General features: G+C 34.8%; 1 protein-coding gene across 3 annotated transcripts in view; it reads left to right on the forward strand.

Annotated features, from left to right (window-relative positions):
• The window catches only part of LOC149795762 (glycerol-3-phosphate acyltransferase 1, mitochondrial-like), a 102443-nt gene that overhangs the window by 42531 nt on the left and 37463 nt on the right, over window positions 1-22449 (forward strand). For all 3 annotated transcript variants that reach the window (XM_089965669.1, XM_089965670.1, XM_089965671.1), the window contains exons 6-14: window positions 5679-5722; window positions 7452-7533; window positions 9819-9915; window positions 10235-10371; window positions 12748-12844; window positions 16187-16316; window positions 19333-19415; window positions 20033-20146; window positions 21294-21486. In XM_089965669.1, the coding sequence (XP_089821795.1) occupies window positions 5679-5722; window positions 7452-7533; window positions 9819-9915; window positions 10235-10371; window positions 12748-12844; window positions 16187-16316; window positions 19333-19415; window positions 20033-20146; window positions 21294-21486 (977 nt within the window). The remainder of the gene's footprint in view (window positions 1-5678; window positions 5723-7451; window positions 7534-9818; window positions 9916-10234; window positions 10372-12747; window positions 12845-16186; window positions 16317-19332; window positions 19416-20032; window positions 20147-21293; window positions 21487-22449) is intronic.

Below are 22449 nucleotides of genomic sequence, written 5' to 3' on the forward strand. Positions count from 1 at the left end.
ATGGCATTTATTTTTTTTGTTATCTTATAAAGGAAAAATAATTACTATTTTCGGGTCAAAAGGACAAAAGTTAAAGTCACTGTCAACGAAATAAGATCAATGATTTCTGCACCATAACATTATATCTTCATCACAGACTTGTTCTAGACTTGTTAATGGTTTGTATTTGGCTAATGAAAATGTTTGTTGATCTGAGGTGGAAAGGTCAAAGGTCCATGCCATTATGCTGGATAGAAGAAAAAAAACGGTTTCTGTATCTTGATTTTGGGGTCATAAGGACAAAAGTTGAAGTCAGTGTGACTGAAATAAGATCAATGATTTCTGCACCTTATCATTATTTTGTCATTACAGACTCAGACTGGATTTGTTAATGGCTTGTATTTGGTTAATCAAACTGTTGATCAGTGGTGGAAAGGCCAAAGGTCAAGGACACCATACCAAATGTTTATAAAATATGGCTTCTATACAAAATCTTTAGTTCTTGTATGTGTACCTTCACTTGTGGATGACTTACACATTTGATAAGAAATAAGACTCTTGATTTTGGCATCTAAAGATTAAAGGTCATGGTCACTGTGACTGAAGGAAGAAAAGTGGATATTGCACAATAACTTTAATCCTTTACCATGTCCCATGACCAACGTTTGTGGAGGACTTGCACATAAATGTGTGGGTAGGTGTTGGATTTTTTATGTAGGGTTAACAATTTTCCAGTCATATTGCTACGATGTCTGCAGTATAGCAGTTTATAATGATGTCAAACACTGGGGCATCATGCCACAGACATGTTCCACCCAGCCACATTATCCTGACATCAGACCGACCAGTCCTACCACTAGCCTCTTAATGCTGAGCTCCAAGCGAGGCAGCTTTCTGTACCATTTTTATAAAGTCTCTGATATAACTTGGCCGGAGTTCGAACCCATGACCCTCTGGATCCGAGGTGGATACTCTAACCACTTAAGCCACTGGAACTGTATGCAGTTAAGGTATGGAAGAGGCTTATCGATTTGCAGATTAGAAGATCAAAGATAAAGGTCACTGTGACTAAATGCCAAAGGAGATTTTGCAGAATGAAGCTAGTTCTAGAGTAAGTTCTTTGACCAAACTATTATGAATGGATTACACTACTCCGGTGGCTGAGTGGTTAGAGCATCCAACTTGGATGCAGGAGGTCATGGGTTCGATCCCCGGCTGAGTCATACCAAAGACTTACAAAAATGGTACTACCAGCTGCCTCGCTTGGCGCTCAGCATTATGAGGTTAGTGTTAGAACTGGTTGGCCTGGAGTCAGGATAATGTGACTGGGTGGGACATATGATTTTATGTTTGTGGCATGATGCCCCAGTGCCAGGTATCACTATAAACTGCCACACTGCAGACATCGTAGCAGTATGATTGAAAAATTGTTAAAGCTACGTTAAAAATTAAATCACACACACACACACACACATATAAATGGATTGCACTTGAAAAAACAAAGAAACCTCAAGATTTTCTGGTCTCAAGTTCAGAGGTAACAGTTTTGTTAAATCTAATAGCAGATCTGCCATAAGTCTTGCTAAAATTACCCTTAAATTATTGAGTGAATAATAGTGAAAATACAAAAAGATAATGTTTCCAGTCAAATCCAGTTATTGGCTTGTTCTGGTTTGGTCCAGAAGGGAATACCTCAGACATTTTAAACTACCCATAGTTTTCTTGCAAAATGCTGGCATGATCAAGTTTATTCTTGGAAGAAAACAAAATGCCTGCATGATCGAGTTTTTTCTTATAGAAATACAAAATGCCTGCATGATCAAGTTTTTTCTTTGAGGAATGTTGTGTAACAATTGAAAAGGCATTGATGGCAAAAGGAACAATCGTCGTCTTAAAAAGTTCATACAAAAAAGAAATATAAAAACAAAAACAGTATAACCTGTCTTGAGTGACCTTTGCTATGAGCAACCGTCTGTAATCTACAGTCACAATCCTTATGCATAGATCAATTTTATTATATAAACGCACTTTAATCGGTGACCATCAGCAGAATATGACCTTCAACCAAGATTTTCTGGCAAAAAATGTATTTTGTCACTGCAATGAACAACCAGTTCACAAAAACAAATGACCACTGCTGACTTTTGTTTAGTCCAGTGTAACTATTGTGCATAGTCTCCCATGGCTGCTTAGTAGTGTCTGCAGACAAAGTGAAGATTGTTCTATAACAGCACCGCTACACATGACTGCATCACAAAACAGAAATGACTGGTCCTGATATGATCTTTTGAAGTCAGAAATCTTTATGAGAGTGTTTGTGTTTAAAAAAAAGCAAAAATTAAAAAATTATCGTTGAATCCTAAAATGTAGATGTGAGCAGGTAGTTGTCGTATGCTACACCCCATAAACCAGACTAAAGTACATGTCACTAACTACCACTGTAGTGCCAAAGTCCTGTAAATCCCCATTATAATTTTATCCATTACTTATTTAAAAGGATCTGTCACAAATGTACATAGGCAATTCAGAGGGTTGTATCATTTATTGATCTTTTGTGAAAAACTGCAAAACCCAGATAATTCTCCCAGTGAGAAGCCTACACTGTAGTAGTAAAATTTGTCTTTGGAGTCAATCAGTAATGCCTGGGGTGAATGAGGTCTTTGCATTTGTCTTTAATAAATGATTATCATATTACAGACTTGACTCTCATTGTAAAAGATTCATCTTGTTTGTTGATTTCTGATATTACTGATATTAATACTCACACCATATCATGATCTGTTCACTGTGGCAATGACCATTTAAGCCTATTGTTATCACACAGGTGTTAATCCCTTGAGATGAAAACCTGTACGCCAGACCAATAAAAACCTTACAAAGACCAAAAAACACTTACTTGAAAAAATGTATTCATACATTATATAAGATCATAAGTTTTAAAACAACAAATGCTGCACACCACTTTAATGTCTTTGCTACCAATTTTACAAAAAGCATGGAAAGATCCTAACTTGGATACATCTACTCTGCCAGGGAACACTTCAATCCAATCAGCCTGAAACTTGCCACAACAATGGTCATATCTTTAAGCTTGCGTTTCTTTGAGTTAGGCTCAGCCTTTTGATGGATGGAATATTTCAACTAGATGAAAGAAATAAAAAAATTAATTTCAGAATAATTTTTTTTTTGTTTTGTTCATAAACCCCAAGATATTATGCCAGAAGCTATCCAGAAGTTGAAATCGACAAAGTAGCAGTCCAGAAGTTTATACCTTGTAAGCAGTTGATCGTTTCTATTAAAATTGCGTATCTGGTATTTGAAAAGTTATGAATTTGCTATATGGTGTGCCGATTTTGGTAAAAAATCTGATATAAATTGGCAGTGTTACATATTATCGAGCCACAAGAATGTCACTCAGTATCTGTACTACTTCCATCATGCTGGAAATGCATCTTCCTGTTACAAACTTGATTCAAAACTGTGACCGCATGATAAAATGCCAGTGCTAAATTCAGTAGACCATTTATTTTTAATTAGTATATTGTTAAAATTTTTAGTAAATCATCTTTATCTCCACACCGAAAAGTCGGATGATTTACAGTTAGAAAAACATGACTGCCACACTATCTAAAGTATGAAAATTGATGCAAACTTTATGCATTTGATAGTAATAAGTATAAATAATAAAATAATAATGTATAAAATATGAAAACATACTTACTACACAGATGGTTAGTCAGTATTAGAAATCTGAGTGAGCGTCAAATGTCAGTGATAAACAACAAGATCTTCACACACTGGAGTTGAACCATGAAACAAAACTTGTTTCATTATCAAAGTAAAAGCGCAGTTTTGAGTATGATTTGATTATTTGTTTCGGAGCACCCTGATCTTGTTGAATTCTCATTCTAAAAAATGATTATGACCAGAGTCCTGGATGCACACAAAGTGAGAAAAAAAATTTAAAACAAATTTGTACAGAAAACCCCATACAAAATGGTTGTACAGCCATACACTGATGAAAACGGGGAAGAAACTTACAAATTACGGGTAAACCTTACAAGTTGACACCTATGAAATCAGGTGAATCTCCTTTATCAGTGACAAATTAAGCATTTTGGTTTTGGCAATTTATTCCATATTTTTCTAAAGCATGATGTTTGCTAGTTCACATACAGGGTGAATAAATGAACAAGTGTTATCATAACTGACATCGCAGTTCTTATGTTACATATGAAGTGAGTCAGAAATTACTGTAACAATTCTGAAATTCATATGCTAACATTCATGTATAAATGATCTTAAAATATACCTGTAAATGTTTTATGCACATGTATATCTTTATTGCTCTCCAAAATTACTCTGAGAAAATTTGATTGCATTATTTTGACAAGAACCATGAAAAATGAATACAATGCATGTACAGCAGTTGTGTATATTTTCACTTAAACCTGCTGCATTTTGACCTTGAAATCTTGCACAAGCTTGTTATGAGAAACCATCTGTCTTGAGAGACTGCTTTATGTTGGCAGTAGGGGTGGTCTCTGAAGACAGATTTTAGTGTATTCATATTTTTGGAAAACAGCAGGCAAGGCAATAATTATCCCAGGTACATTTATTTGACCTTCATGTGTCGATTTGTATAATGCTCACACCTAGAAGAGAGATCTAGCAAGAAGTCATTGACCTTCCTAGTTTGGAATTGCAGTTTATGAAACTGGGCTGGAGGTAACTATGGTTAAAAGATGCTTAACAAACTTATTAGTTGTCCACAGATTTGTCTTTGCAAATGATTTCTTACACATTACTATAAATTGGTCTAACTTAATGGATAAATACTGACTGCCTTACTGAGATGGTCTTGTTCTGGATGTCCAGGCTGTACTATGTACTAGGTAAAAAAATGGTTTAGTTTATTAAGAATATATTATGACCAAAGGTCCGGGACATCAAGGTCCAGTGGTCAATAATCTCCATCTAATCTAATAGTCAACTCATCCCCACTTGTGCCTTCAAAGAGAACTATTAAAAGGATGGGGTATGATGTGCCATTTACCATCCTTTTGTTGTCTTAAAGATGGAGCAGTATATGACAGAAATTCGTGAATGCAACTGCTTTTGCAGTTTTCAGTGGGTTGTTAAGAAATTTGGTACTTTTATGGTCATCGTCAGAAGATGCATGTTGACCAGTCATTATACTCTTGTGTACTATATGGAAGTGGGGTTGGGATCAAGGGAGGTGGGGAGGGGTGTATTTGTGGGATTTCTTGTGCATTCTTTAATAAGAGACAAAATTTCCAACTTTGTCACTTTACTGTGTTCATGGAGAGTACTATTTTACACTTACCTTATATACTTGCTTATATATTGAGTCTAACTGCAAACTGTCCAGACCCAGATCTGCTGCTGCATAATGCACTGGCATATCTGGGTCTCTGAAATTTCTTTTAGGAGTAATCGGTAGAATAACATAGACCCTGATCTGCAGGCACATTAATCTATGGCAGATCAGGATCTTTGTTTTTTGCAGTTTGACTCAACTTATAAGTGAGTATATATGGTAGGTAATGATTGACATCATATATGTGATGTCACTGTGTGATGATCATAAGATTTTGAGCATAGCAGCTGGCATTGTTTTATCAAAAGGGAGACCACTCACATCTGCTTTCTCCTAGTTCTCCTTCTCTCTATTTCAGAGTGATAGATGCTGTTCAGCAAGCTGTTTTGAAAGAAAAACATGGTGAGTCTTCATGGAATATATTATCTTATAAAGAAGTAAATGCATAATAAAATGGAATCCATGCCCATACCTGCCATATAATGGGAGATGTGTTATAATGAAGGATGCTATAGTGAGCGAGTATTTTATTAAATATATTTTCTATCTTAGATATTTTTCTTTGTATTATGAATGCTATGACAAGTATTTATTCTCTCTTCCATGGTGGAAAACATGAGTAAGCTGCATTATTTGTTTCCATGTTAAGAATGAACACACTGTACCAAACAGAAATTGAAAAACAAAATTGAGTGGATCATGATGGCATACTAGATGAAATGTACTATCATGCATTTTAATATTGTACGATAAACTGTCTCTTCCACTGAAGACTGTATGTGCATGTACCGTATATTATTGCTTAAATGTTTAATCCAATTGCAGTCAGCTTGGAGCGCTTGATTTGTGTTGTTTTTTCTAATGATTAGTTCTGCCTGAATATACCCAGATCTGCTGGAACATATGCAGTGGTATATCTGTGTCTATGCAGTTTGCAATGGGGTCTGATTCATATGCATGTATATATGGTAGTTATTGACAAACCACAAGTAGGTGTGATGACTATCATGTTAATTTCCTACTGAATTATTCCAGTAATGTAACTAATGAAATTGTGGTGAGAAAGTTTCTATTGAATTGCCCTTACAAGAAATTTGCAATATGCTGAACTAATTCTGTTTACCATTTACACACATATATAAGTTGGGTCCAACTGCAACTAACATAGACCTAATCTGCTGGCACATTAGGCTGTATGTAGTTTGTTCAGATATGTTCTAGCTATCTGCACAGACCCAGATCTGTCATCCCACTATGTTATTGCAGATCTGAGTCTGCAGTTTGTATTTGGATTTGACTTTTATGTTGTTTATGAAAGATTCAAGCCTTCATTATTTTTCCATGTGAAATGATAATTGTTAATTACACAGTATTGTTAAAATGTATGCTGTTACCAATATGCTCATATGGTAAGAACATCTTCACTATTCGGAATGTTAGCAAATACAACACTTCATTATAAATTGGTTTCTGCTAGATGGCAGATTTGGTCATGGATGTAGTGGTACATGTAACACACACTTTATGCCATAAATATGTTCCAGGGGTTATGGCATAAATTGAAATTAGTGTAAATCAAAAGTAAACTTGGCAAGGTAGGTTGGTACACCCTGCCCCTTGGCAACTATTCCAGCTGTTGCTAGCTTGTTAGTTTGTGTTATTAGCTATTGTCAAATGTCATTTGAAAATGTTTTACAAATGCTTGCTCAGGTCAGAGCTACGTCAGGTGCAAACAGATCTTTGAAAGGATGAATGCAAAATAAACAGTACTACGAGTATTCATTTTTAAAATTTATATGTCTTCACCAGGCAGCAGTGTGAAAAATATTTACCTCTACACTATGTAGCAGAAAACTTTGCTTGAGGAGAGCTTTCCTGAAGAAAAAAATTGGATCAGAGGATTTTTTCCTCCAAGAACATTGATTGTACATCATTCCAAGGTCATATGTCTCACTTGGGGATGATTTATAATTTTTTGAGCTTATCATCCATTTTTGCAGTAGAACTGACCGAACTTTGGAACAATTTTAACACAATGGACATTGTTTAATCTAGTTTTTATCAATGATTTTGTCAGCACTCAGTCATAAGGTAACGAGTTTTCGTATATAAATCTCTATCTCTTTTACAGAGAAGTTGGTCAGTGAACTCGAGAAACGAGCTAGGAAGATTTTACGAGGCATGAAGGCATCAGTCTCAAACTATCTAATCAGGTAAGGAGAAAAACTTTGCCTAAAGGGGCTTCTTACTTATTTTATTGATGAGTAATTTTGATTTATATTGAATCAGAACTGTAGAAAACATGCACGTGGCACTGACTGATTGTGAAATTAACATATAGGTCCTATGCACTGTACGAGTAAATGCTGAACAGTCTTTCTCAAAAATGAGCATGCTGTAGTTCATTTACTTCTGAGTGCCTCTTAGAATTTATACTGGTGAATAGATATTTACATTTTTTGTCAGTTGAGACAAATGTACATTACTTTTTAGTACTTTATTTCACTTCTCAATACCAAATCTTTGCCATGGCATGCTTTAAATTTTATAATTAACTGAAACTGATAGTTCAAAACATTATCAATCTGGTTTGAAGCTGACATGTTTTCCATGGAAATTTTAGTATAATAAAAAAAAAAGTCTTTTAAAAAAATGAGTCAGTACAGCTTTATACCATTTTAGATTTCTTTAAACTCTGTGAAAAATGTGACCCAAGGAAGGTATTTTTCAATACGTAGTAACTTGTATATACAGTTCAGAATTTTGTATCATTTTCATATCAGTTTTTTCAGTATTTAAAGTACTGGCATTTTTTAAATAAGCTGTCTTCTTGACATATGTTTAAATGGACCAGCCCATAGCAACAGTATAATTTGTTAATTGCATGCATTTTTTTTTCTTGCCTGCCTTTCATATAATATGAGGGAATAGTACATTTGGCCTGTCATTTATTCCATCTACTTGTTGTTTCTTCTGTCTATCCCACTCTTGTTTCAGCAGAATAATTCCTTTAATTTTTATTGTATATAAACTTAATCATGTGTGAAGCTTGATATTTTATGGGACATTTTGGCTGAGTTCATTTGTCTGCTTTGTGTCCTCATTTAACAGAATATAGTCACAGATTGTCCAACCCACCATTTTGTTCCTGCACAACACCTGGACTATTTTCGCATTTCAACCAATTTTGGCATGCTTCTTGATATTGATGAGATCTTGGCTATGTTCGATTTTCAGCTTTCTGTGTCATTATTTAACAGAGTTATGGTGCCAGTTTTTCAGATCCACTCACTTTTCCATGCAGTAAATCTCTTGTTTGGTATTGCATTTCAGCGAATTTTGGTATACAACTTGATTTTCAGGACACCATGGCTATCAGAGTTCAGTCGTCAGCATCCTGAGTTATTTAATAGAAATTTAGTCCTTGATTGTCAGATTTACTCCATTCATTAGTTTTGCATTTCAGTCAAATTTCAAATGCAACCTGATACTAATGAAACCATGGCTGAATTGGATTTTCAGCTTCCAGTACTGTTGTATGGCAAGGTTATATCTGATTGTCAAACATGCCCATTTTCATTTATGCACAGTAACTCCTTTATTTATTCCAGCCGGATTTAATATGCAACTTGTCAGGACACCTTGGCTGAGTTTGATTTATCAGCATTCAGTGTCCTCAGTAGTCCCTGATTATCATACCCAATCACTGTCATGTCTGAAGAATAACTGTTTGTCATACCCAATCACTGTCATGTCTGAAGAATGACTGATTGACATACCCAATCACTGTCATGTATGAAGATTATCTCTCTTTTTCTGTTGTTGTATTTCAACCAAATTTAGTTTACAATTTGGTATTAATGAGACCTTGGTTGAGTTGATAATCCACATTCATCATCATTGTATTACTGAATTATAATCCTGATTGTGGAACCACTTCTTTTCCACACTGTAATACTTTAATTACTTGATTTCGACCAAATTTGGTATACAGTTTGATCTTCCTGATGCGTAGGCCGAGTTGAGTTGTCAGTTAACTAAAATAACATTGTCACCATCAGATAGTGCATAATTTTAAATATATAGGAATTACATTAACTTTCTACACACAACTGTAGAAATATATAGGAATTACATTAAATTTCTGCACACAACTGTAAAAATATATAGGAATTAACTTTCTACAAACAACTATAGAAATATATAGGAATTACATTAACTTTCTACACACAACTGTAGAAATATAAAGGAATTACATTAACTTTCTACACACAACTGAAAATTACACAGGAATTTTCACCATCAAAACATGCATAATTTTAATTTTGTAGGAATTACATTAACCTTAAACAAAAGAAACGAAAGAATCTAGAATAATATTGTCTTTAAATGGAACAGGCTTATGGGAGTCAGCACCATACTACACGATTTTTGAAGTTTGTATTACCTTATTATAATAGATGTTTTTAGGGACCTTCCCTTTTTTTTCTTTTTTTAGGTTTACAGGATGGTTTTTGTTCCGATTTCTTGGGCGAATTCTGAATACTGTCCAGGTTCACAAAAGCCAGATGCAGATGATTAAAACTGCTTCAGAGGTGGGTAATTAGGATGATGTAGACAGTGAATGAACTAAAGTCTGTTTAACACTTGAATTCTTCATTTACTGGGTACTTGTTTCTGTCAATGTCATAAAACTTGTATAAATGTTTGCAGTAACAACTTGTACATGAACAGAGACGGTTAATTTTTTCTTTGAGAAAGCTCAACATAGTGATGACTATGGTGTCCATGTTTGAATCTTGAGATTTAGGTCACTATTGAAGTTTTTGAAATAAAGTTCCATCTTCAAGTTTTTTACTTTCTTTCTAAATAAAAAGTGAGCTTGAAGAATTGGAATCTCTTGTTTCATTCCAGCGAGGCATGCCTATCATATATCTTCCTCTTCATAAGAGTCACCTGGACTACATCCTGGTCACCTGGATTTTGTGGCATTATGAGATAAGAATTCCCTTTGTGGCTGCTGGGGATAACCTCAGGATACCTTTATTTGGGTCAGTATTACCCTTCCTTTTCTTCTTTCTACTACATTTTCTCACTTTTTAGCTCACTGGCTATTAGGCTGAGTGAGCATGGTATGGCCCAGTGTCCATCATGTGTCATCTGTCAGTCACTTGTCCATCAACATTTATTTATTACTGTGCTGGAACATGAGCCAGTTCTTTGTTTGTTAATGAGATGATCTTAAATCTGATTCACTAAGCTATTTCCCACTCTGAAGGTGATATTTCTTATCTGATTCTGATTAAGCTTGGCATTTTTGCATATATTATCAAATCTCAGTTAAATTTAAATAATGAGTGAGATCCACAGATAATAATGAGATGGCATTGCATGTATTTGACTGTGCTTGTTGTCACACTGAAATCTTTATTTTCAAATCCTATTTTAATAAAACTTTGAACATTTGTTTATATTATCAAGAGCTTGGACAGGTTCAGTAATGAGGGCAATCCACATCTGCTTTCTTTCTTTCAAAAAGAAAGCAAGGGAAGTAAGCCATTATGTTGACCTTTGAGAATAAAGGGTTTAGGGAAATTCAGACATCCTCAATCTTTCTCAATACAAGCTAGAAGAAACCTCAGATGTAAATAATGTAAACAATGGCCATTTTGAACGCTCTCCAAGCCTGTGTTTGTTTTCGTATTTTAATAGCTTCATGATTTCACAATGACTAGATGACAGATCATTGCTAACATCAAGTTTTATTTTCAACATTTATCATTTTGTAAAAGTATGTTCTTCTTGCACTAGCTGGATATTCGCCATCATAAACATACCAGTTTGGTAAGTACCACTAAGATGAACTTCGTGTCCCTTTTGGAGATTTTACTTGCTTCACTCACATCAGAAAGATGTGATGTTCTTATTGGGTTTTGAGGTTGTACAGTGTTCTTCCCCTTGCACAAAGTATGTTAATGTAAACCAGATCTCCCAAAAGAATTTCTAGATTGCAATATCCATGAATTTCAATAGAACAATTCATACAAATTGGCAAGATAATATACTTTAGCAATTAAAATGAATAATGTTCAAAATGTTCAAAATAGGAATATTTTTAGAGAAAATATACAGGTGCAAGCTAGTATAATTGTGCAGTTCATAACTCATACAGAATTATTTTTAAAATGCTCCCACCTTTGAAATTCTGAAATATTTGGAAGCAAGGTTGATACGTTGGAGAAATAGAGTTTGGGAGTTGCTAATATTTCTGTTGCTGTGTTAGAATGCCTGAATTATTTTTCATTTATATGGTCTCACATGTAGTGTGCATTATTTTATGTCATTTTACACATTCAGGACCTTTATTCATAAATTGAAATTTATATGTAACATTAAATAAAAATGAACCCAGTATACTCACTTGAAAGACTTCTGAATTTGTACATATTCTTTATGCTTTTGTCTTTTGAAAGTATTTTTGTGAGACTTTAGTAAAATGGTAAAATTGACATGATAAAAAGGTTGGGGAATTTTTTTAATACATAAATTGTGTTTTTACACTATTGCATAAGCCTGCTTCTTGAGATGGTTAACTGTTGTTTAGCGAGGCAAGTGTTATTTGGTGAGGCAAGTGTTATTTGGCCTACATGGGTCTGTTGTATATATGTACAAGTCTACCATTTGCACAACTGTTAAACTAATTTTTATCTTCCACGTTTTTTTAGTCGTGAGCATTGATTCTTGTTAATCTTTGTATAAGCTCGGACCTTTTCTTTCCTTTGTATGCTTTCTGTTAACATAGACACACAGAAAGCATTTGCATTCAATACATTCTAGACAGTCCAAGTTGTCTTAGACTCTGAAAATTTAAAAAATATTCAGCATGTTTATAGGATGTGGGGATTATGTTGTCCTACCTGTATATCCTTCCTTCCATCTGTACATCCACTATGTCCATCTTTTAGTAAGTATTTTGATCAGTACATCTGTGGATAAAGATTATATACATTTGGAGAGAGTGGTCAGTAGATGAGCATGCTAATTAAAAAATTGTTATTACACTTTGGGATGGGGTTAGGTGGTGGGTAGTTTTTGAAAATCCCAAAAATGTCTAAAGTATGGTAGGTGGAGATCTGAAAGTTGGTTTGTGTCATCATCAAAGTCAGTGATACAACATTTGCAACAGTTTTATGATTATATCCTTGGCTCAGGCCACAGGAGTGTGGAAATATTACTGGGTCATCTCTTCGAAGCTTAATATCCCTACCTTAAGACCGTATATATGATGAAGGACATACTAAGACAAAATCAGACACCTATACAAAACAGACTCCCCCAGAATCAAGCCATACCCACAATGCCATCACTAGGAAGTGCAGGGATATGTGGTTGCATGCCATTGATCTAATTCTGGTATCTGTTTTCAGGAGACTAATGAGTGGCCTTGGTGCATATTTCATCCGCAGGAAGTTAGACATAGAGGTTGGCAAGAAAGATAAAATTTATAGATCTGTGCTTCATTCAGTGAGTAGTATTTTTTATATCAAAAGAAGCATGCAATGGAAGAGTTTTCTTCATTTGAATCACATTATAAACTTAGTAGAGCAGATTTTATCACAGTCGTGTTAGTCTTATTAATCAGTCTGTGGTTATGCGGTTTGATTTTATCAGTCATGCTAGTTTCATCAAACAGTCTGTGGTTATGTGGATTGTAGTAATAAAATGATATATCGTATGCAAACCACAGAAGCCATGTTCTATTGTATCTCCTGTGAATATTGTTGTCACATATTGAAATGATTATTATCACACTACAAAGAATTTTTTTCAATAAATAGAATGTTAAGTTTAAGCATTATTCACATCAGTTTATGTATTTTTTGAAAACCCTACAACAATACTAAAATCTGAAAATAAACCACAACAATAAAATTGTCACCAATTAGTTTCAATCCCAAATGATCACTGTGAATGCTTTAGCATCTCTGTTCCCACCAAAGAAACTTACACGAGTGAACACCTGACAGTACTGTACCGTATATACAAAAGGTAATTACCATCAATAAATTGAAAGAAAGAATGAAGAAACAAACCGTGCAGCTTATGTGCCCGCAAAACAATAACTCAGAATTAATGTTATTTAGTAAAAGATGTTAAATGCCTTTTGAGTTGAGAATAAGTAAATAAAGTGGGATATAACACATGGGAAAATATTTGCCACCTGTATGATAGCTCGAGACTGCATATTTACAACAAAATAGGAGATCATTTATTTACCAATCAATTGCTGGTGCTTACATAACACACACTGTAGAACACAGATTCTTTGAATTATGTCAGAAAAGCACTTCCTTTGAATTATGTCAGAAAAGCATTTCCTTTGAATTATGTAAGAAAAGCATTTCCTTTTCATATGATATTTGCAGTGATAAAGATTAACTGTTCATTACTCACACTGGCTTTCTTCGCTTGTTTGCTTAAGACTAACTTTTAGCTCTTGTGCAGTTTGGCCACAGCTGAATAGAATATGAAAAGAGGGTATTTCTTTGAGGGAAAAAAAGTCATGTCAATATTGAGAAATGATGCATCCTTTGAAAATTTCACATGTATTGGACCCGGAAGATCAGTCAATATTTAGTGCAGACAGTGCTAAAAAGTGCCACAATAAACCTCCTAATTTTAGGTCCAAGTCTCTAGGTTTTTTTTTATTCACTGTCACTATTTGGCTTTTGAAAAGTTGACAGGGATAGATGTTTGAATGTTGCAGATGTTTTTTTTGTGGGGGGGGGGAAGAGTTGATAGATGTTGAATGTTGCTGACATGGGTTTGGGGGGTCAGTGGATAGATGTTTGAATGTTGTAGATATGGGTTTGTTGGGGGTAGTGGATAGTTTTTGAAAATATGGTCACTTAGGTTAATTTTTGTTTTAGTTTGTTCAATATAAAATTAAGTGTTGTCAGTGTTCACTGTGTAAAGAGTCAAAAATATTAATTTATTATCATTTTTCAGGGTTAAAAAGTGTTGATTTTGTTTGTTTGGTCAGACACTTGTTACACTTGACCCAGGTTGCTGGTATTTTGGAAAACTTTTCCTTTATTGATACATTGCTATGCCAACAAAAAAATATTTCTATTAATACGAAATTGCTTTTCACAAGAAAAATGTTGCCAACTTAAATTCAAAATAAGTTCTGTAAGTAGCTATGCCTGTTTTGACCAATTATCACACAGTGCATGCCATTGCAATCTACACAGCACATAATGCTAAGACAATAGCTGATTGGTCAGAATTTAATAGGAGTCATGACCTTGAAATATTTCAGTTAATTTGGCCAGTCCGCAATCTTCCCTTTTTTAACACTACTCTCGCAAATGGAGTTTTATCTAAAATGGATCATTTAGTTTTAAAGTAGGTTGAAATAGAGATGGTTGAAATTAATCTGCAAGTTAACAAAATTTTGTTGTGAAAATAGGAGTCCTGACCTTAAAATATATCTCTGTCATAGTTGGAACCTGACAAACACTAATGAAGGTTTATGTTTTGGTGACCTTTGGAATTCCCAGTCCTTTTATTTTTAGTAATATGTCAGATAAGCATTGAAATTTGTATTGGGGATTTGTTATGATTAATACTGACATGTTCCAAATGATACTTGTCACTTTCAGAACTGTGAAAGCTGACCTTGCATTGATGTTTATTTATTTTAAGTAGATCTCTGTTTTAATTTGATTGCTAAACACTCTTATACCAGATAAAAATCAAACATTTTTTTGCATTCTATATCACTTGACTTCTACATATCGAACTTGTAAAGATATGTGATTGAAAAGAACAGTCTCAGCATTAAAATGACAATATAATTACAGAGAGGCATCAATGTTAATGGAAATAATGTAAAAGAAATCAAGCACTATGGGTGCAGCTGCAATTTCTCGAGTCACAGGCCTTGTCACTTATAATATTTATCTAAGGGTCCCTGCATTTGAACATAATATTATCAGTTTTAAATCATTTTAGTATCGTGTTTGCATCATATTGCAACAATAATTTCATGGTTTTTACCTGTTTTGTTATCGAGTCTGAATCATTACAACAACATATCATCATGGTTTTTACCTATTTTAATATCAAGCTTGCATCAGGTATCTAGTTCTTTAGTAAAACCATAGGCAGTCTTGGGAGAAGTGTACTGTGTTGAGTAAAATGAAGACAGGGACAAGTAAATGTTACAACTCGCTATTTCCAGGTACAAGTTCCTGGATAAAAATCCTGAGCCCTGGTCATTATTTTACATTAATAACTTGTGCTTGTTACATTTATTAAACTGTTAACTTCTTGTCCTTATATTTATTATTTTGGTACCAATGTTATTCTTAAACAGCTAAAAATGATGCCTTTGTAGCATCTTGAAAAATATTCATCTCTCATGAAATTCTAGGAACATGCTTGGAATTTAGTTATAAATAAAATCTGAAATCAGACTTTTTTAGAGTCCTCACCAAGCAAAGTATTGCAAATACTAACTGGTCCTCATCAAGCAGACTTGTGTAAATACTAACAGGTCCTCGTCATGAAAAGTTGATACATTTTAGATATAGACTATATCTTAACTTACCTCATTTTTGGATGGTGACATATATCAGCCATAGTCCTTTGGCATTTCAGTTGACAGGCAAACCTCAGAGAACACTGCAAGTATTTGCATGAATGGTAGTGTCTAAGGGTCATACATGTGGTTGGCTAAATCATTAATTTGGATGAACTGTTTTGGACAATGTGCATAAGCCATGCTTTGAATGCCATGAGGCATGCCTGTTTCATGGAGAGATGGATGAAGAGAATCATAACCATGTATTTATGTTTCAGTACATGGAGGAACTTTTAAGAGCAGGAGAGGCAATGGAATTCTTCATTGAGGGAAGTCGGAGCAGATCTGGGAAGGCCTTGCCACCAAAGGGAGGTCTGATGTCTGTGGTTATGGACAGCCTCAATGCAGGTAAAACTTCTTGCCTCAAACGATCAGTTCTGGTCAGAATTTTATTTTGAATCATGTACAATAAGCAGTCTGTACTGTTTAAGGCTTCATTAGGGTCCCACATCATGTACTGTATAGTGCTTTATTAATGTCCCACATCAAGTAGTGTATAGTGCTTTATTAATGTCCCACATCAAGTAGTGTATAGTGCTTTATTAATGTCCCACATCAAGTAGTGTATAGTGCTTTATTAATGTCCCACATCAAGTAGTGTATAGTGCTTTATTAATGTCCCACATCAAGTAGTGTATAGTGCTTTATTAATGTCCCACATCAAGTACTGTATAGTGCTTTATTAATGTCCCACATCATGTGCTGTATAGTGCTTTATTAATGTCCCACATCAAGTAGTGTATAGTGCTTTATTAATGTCCCACATCAAGTACTGTATAGTGCTTTATTAATGCCTCATATCAAGTAGTGTATAGTGCTTTATTAATGTCCCACATCAAGTACTGTATAGTGCTTTATTAATGCCCCACATCGTGAGCTGTATAGTGCTTTATTAATGTCCCACATCAAGTACTGTATAGTGCTTTATTTATGTCCCACATAATGTGCTGTATAGTGCTTTATTAATGTCCCACATCGTGAGCTGTATGGTGCTTTATTAATGCCCCACATCAAGTACTGTATAGTGCTTTATTAATGCCCCACATCATGAGCTGTATAGTGCTTATTAATGTCCCACATCAAGTACTGTATAGTGCTTTATTTATGTCCCACATAATGTGCTGTATAGTGCTTTATTAATGCCCCACATTGTGAGCTGTATAGTGCTTTATTAATGCCCCACATCAAGTACTGTATAGTGCTTTATTAATGCCCCACATCATGAGCTGTATAGTGCTTTATTAATGCCCCACATCAAGTACTGTATAGTGCATTATTAGTGTCCCACAACAATTACTGTATAGTGCTTTATTAATGCCTCACATCAAGTATTGTATAATGCTTTTTTAAAAATAGGACTTTGTACATCTTTGTGATTGGGGGCCCTAAGTGGCCGAGTGGTCTAAAGTGCTCTCTGTTACAGATCACTGCCGTCTCACCTCTGTCTGCACCGGTTTGAGTCTCGGATTCAGCCAATGTGGGTATGTGAGAAAGCTTGCCAGTAGCTTCTAGTGGGTCGGTGGTTCTTTCCGGGGTTTTCCTGGGTTCTTCCTCCACCATTAATACTGGCTTCCATGTGTAGCCTATTGTGTGCTGAAAAATGGTGTTAAACCCCACAACAACAACAACATCTTTGTGATTGTTAAAAGAACTTTTAATTCCCTTTATTCTGTTGTTTGTTTGATTGATGTAATTTGGGTTATAGAGTAGACTCCTTAGCCTTACATCAGATTTGTACCTATAAAAGAAACTTGGCTCTTCTTGATCATAAAGTAAATGTAAAAAAGAGGCATAAACGTTTTTTTTACATTTGATATATTTTGTAATTCATTGAGTGCACTTTAAGAAGCTGGTATTGTCTAGCCTGGCAAAATTGGTTTTCTCTATTTTAATAACTGTTAAAGATAGTGTAGTAATTCTGGCTGATTATTTGAGTGCTGGGGAATAGCTATTTTTGTTAGCTGTGTGCTTAGAGCATATACAGTCTCCACAAGTACAATATCCAAAGATATTTCAGCCACAGTACATGAAAGTTACATAGAGGTATGCCAAGATTCTATCCACTGTGCATGTTTCAAATGCAAACAGCTTCATCTTACACTTGTTACTGTCAGAAGTACATAGTATCTATAGGAAGACCCCTATACAGTACATCATCCCAACACAAGAAGAACTGTGTTCATTTTTTAAAATTTAGCTTTGTTAGAGATGAGATACCCAAATTGTAAGATGTTGCCCAGTTGAAAAGCTTTGGCCATACCAGAATCAACAGAACTGAGACTCAAGATGTACTTGTTTATTATGGGTGATAAGGTCAACCAAAAGTATACTGGTTTTTATTGGCTTTTGAAATGAAATTTGTATGGACGGTAGGTCTCTTTTATTTCATTCTTTACTTCTGCTAATGCATATATGCGATCCTAAAAATAGCCTTGTAACCCCAGAGACACATATACAAGCTGCTAATAATACTCTGTCTGTCCCGGCTGGTTCATGCATGTGTTTCCGGCCAAGGGTTGGGAAATTCCATAGATGCATATAAACGTTTTGTATTAAAGCTTTGCATTGGATGACATCACAAACATCCTGTCTTTTTAATAATATTTAGCCAGTGATAATAGTCCATACATAAAATGATGAAAGTGTTCTATTAATAGTTTTACAGCATATAAGTGGGAATTTCCTTCGAAGACGAGGTCAGTTGTCAGAGTGAAAAACAAATGGCAACATTCATGTATTCTGACGATGATTCCAACGAATGTTTTGAAGGATTTGAAAAATTGATGACATTGCAAATGGCATTGCCTTTAATAATCTGATTAAAGATGAATGATCAGACATTAGTACAAGTCCTGTTTCAACACCTGACATTTCAGATTTATCTGAATCTGTGGATGAAACATGAGATGTTCTTTTCTGGTCGGAACATGTTTGACAATTACATGTGGATGTCTTTACAGCAGATTCAGGCCCAACATTTCATTTAGATGACAATGCAAGGGAGATAGATTTATTTTTAGAGTTTTGAGGTGTAGTTTTTTTTTTATTAATATGTGAATACAAACATTGGTTCCAGAGGATTATATGTACTTGTTGGTGGAAATGAGTGGCACAAAACTCTGGAAAGTGTTTTAAATATTAGTTTTCATTAAATTACATAGTTTGCATGGGACAAGATATAGGAAATGTAAACAGCATGTGCACTAACTCAAGAAGTTCTCACTCAGGCAGCCATTATGATGCTCTGGGGTTCAGCCTACAAACAACTGCTAGATGGCAGGCTGCTTATCAGGCTTTGTAGGCAGGGCAGTAAGTACTTGCAGAAGGTAAAGGGTTAATGTTCAGCTAAATTTATTTTTTTCAGGAGTAATAGAAGATGCCTACATTGTTCCCATCAGCATTAGCTATGAGACTTTACTAGAAGGAAATTTCAACAATGAACAGATGGTGAGTTATTTCTGCATACACATCCAACTTTTAATAGAGAAATAATCAGATTTATTGCTTTTGTGAATATCCTGTCCTGGTTTTTAAATGTAATTAAGAAAACTTGCATTACTTTAGCAGTTACAACTCTCATCTGCATAAATTTGCCCTTTTTCAGTTTATGGCGAAAATTAGGAATACTTTTGACACATGGAAAACTTTATGACTTTAAGTGTTTATGCCAAACAAGATTTGGCAGTTTAGCTAGTTATACATTCGATGCCAAAAAGATATGGACAGTTTAACTAGTTGTACAGTTGATGCCAAAAGAGAGATGGGCAGTTTAATAAATTGTACAGTTGATGCCATAAAAGATATGGGCAGTTTAACTAAACAATTGATGCCAAAAAGATATGGATGGTTTAACTAGTTGTACAGTTGATGCCAAAAGAGAGATGGACAGTTTAATAAGTTGTACAGTTGATGCCATAAAAGATATGGGCAGTTTAACTAGTTGTACAGTTGATGCAAAAAAAAAATGGGCAGTTGAACTAGTTATATGGTTGAGGGCAAAAAATGATATTAGCTTTGTGTAACGTTGTCTCTTATTAAAAAGTTTTCATCATTCTCTCTTGTAGGGAATTCCGAAAGTGAAGGAGACTTTTTGGGGTGCCTTAAAAGGCATTTGGAGAGTTATCAACAGCAACTTTGGAAGTGTCCGTGTTGATTTTGCCCAGCCATTTTCCCTCAAGGTAATGTTTTATACTGTTAAGATAAACTAGAAATGTGAAACATTAGGCAATGTTCATTATTTAGTAATATAGTTTGTATTAAGTTTTTCTACATCAGACACTGTTCAGTAATCAGTAATTTGTGTTGGAACTGCAATTTTTTTCTACATTAGGCATTGATCATTGGTTCTAGGCCTTTGAGACATCTCGACACATGAGACCTGGTCATTTTTAGGAGGCTGGGGTATCTGTGTCTGTGTGCTCGACCTTTAAACTGAGAAAGTGTTGGACATGATAATTTTTGCTTCACCTTGCAGTAGTAAGGTGGATAAAATTACAATGGTTCAGCTGATATATGGTCACAGCAGTGATTATTGTTATAAATTATGTTGTGTGGATTTCAAAAGCTGTTGCATTTTTAATGAGTATGATACTTCTGCCATTAGAAAAGTAATGTCTGACTGGTTACTGGCTAATGCAACTGAGACAATTGAGGATACAGTAATACCTCGAACATTCGCAAGGTTAGGTTCCAGAACCAGTCGCGGATCAGGAGGAATCATGAATGTTTGGTACGAGTCACTAAAAATGCTAATAAATGCTTATTTCTAGGGTTTAAACCCTAAATATGACCCAAATCATGCTTCCAAAGCACTTTAATTTCATTTAAAAGTTAGCTTAATACATTACCCTTAAAAAGAGAAATAAATGGTTGATGTAAAAATAGAGTACAGTATCGCCTAATGGGTATTTGCCACACTAGCACATTTACAGTACGGTACATGTATACTAATATTACCCCTATACTAATTCATTGGCTGTGGTTTTCTTTTGCACTCACAGTAAGGTAAAACCAAGTAACAAATGGGACTGTAAACTTAATGACTGACATTTTCTTTGTCATTGTCAGGAAGGTAAACTAGGTAAACTTCATATGTCACAGAAGTCATATAATGAAGGTACAATTCAGTAAAATAAAGAAAACATATACGTAGAGGGTACCAATGAAAATTTCGCGAATCCGTGAATTTGCGAATCCAGAAACGCAAATGCACGAGGTATTACTGTACATCTTAATGTAAATTCATTATATCATAATTGTTAAGTGTCTCAGAATCATAAATTATTATTACTGTTGCGATGTAATATAAAATCCAATCGGTTGCAGGAGTTTGTGCAAGTTTGTCAGAGTGCCTCTCAGGCTAGACGAGACTCTGATGTCTCACCTCCAACCACCCCTCATGCACCCATGGAGACTTTACGCAGGATATCAGAAAGCAATGCAGCTATATATGGAACCAGTGTGGTGGAGGAAGAACAAAGACAGCTAGTGAAAAGGCTTGGGGAACATGTTGTGCACAGTAAGTAGTGGCTTGAATTCATCACCATTGCAGTGATGTTTACTGTTATTTCACCCTAGTTAAAGAAAGTACAGCCTTTAGATCAAGTATCAGTTTTACTGGCAAAATTATCTTCAAAGATGCAGCATGTCAAAGTTCTGTGCTTTTTCTTAGGTTCTTTAACTTGAGCACTTGAGAATGCTTTTTTGTACTATATTCATTCTGTAGGAGTGAGGTCAAACCTGCAAATCTGGTATTGTAAATGAATAAGCTAAATCTGTTGCATATATGTTCACTCTGAGTTACAGATGAGATGTTTGTCTTAGAAATGAAGGTATGCAACAGTGATTAAAAGCTTGTATTGGCCAATTCATGTAAACTTTGGTTGGTATAAAAGGACTGGCCAATTCATGTAAACTTTGGTTGGTATAAAAGGATTGGCCAATTCATGTGAACTTTGGTTGGTATAAAAGGACTGGCCAATTCATGTAAACTTTGGTTGGTATAAAAGAATTTGGTGGGACTTAGCAGATAGAGGATCAACTGCTGTAGATACAGTCCTAAATAATAATAAGACAAATAGTAATAATATAATAACCAAATTACAATGACACAATATGTACATACATTGGCAATATAAACATACAAATACTTGTCCCATACAAGTTTAGAAAAAAACTTGTTTTCACTTAGATTTCTCAATTTGATGGATACATCAACAAGGGGTTTTCCCTAAAAGACGTATTGTGATGCCTAGTTTGTCCTAAACAAAGATGATGTCGATCTGCCTTCCATTATGGCCACCTTATTAGCCATCATGGAAATCTTATTGCTACTTGTTTTGAACGGATGGTCATATCAGCATGGAGTTTGCACACACAAAAAAGATGTCTTGTTGAAACTTGTCATATCTGGTTGGTTGAGAAGTCTCAACAAGGCATCTAAAAAATGGTTTATATATGAAGTTCAGTATTGTTGCCATGA

Source organism: Sinohyriopsis cumingii, chromosome 7 (genome assembly GCF_028554795.1).
Source record: "Sinohyriopsis cumingii isolate HCF-2022 chromosome 7, ASM2855479v2, whole genome shotgun sequence".
Taxonomy (NCBI): Eukaryota; Metazoa; Mollusca; class Bivalvia; order Unionida; family Unionidae; genus Sinohyriopsis; species Sinohyriopsis cumingii.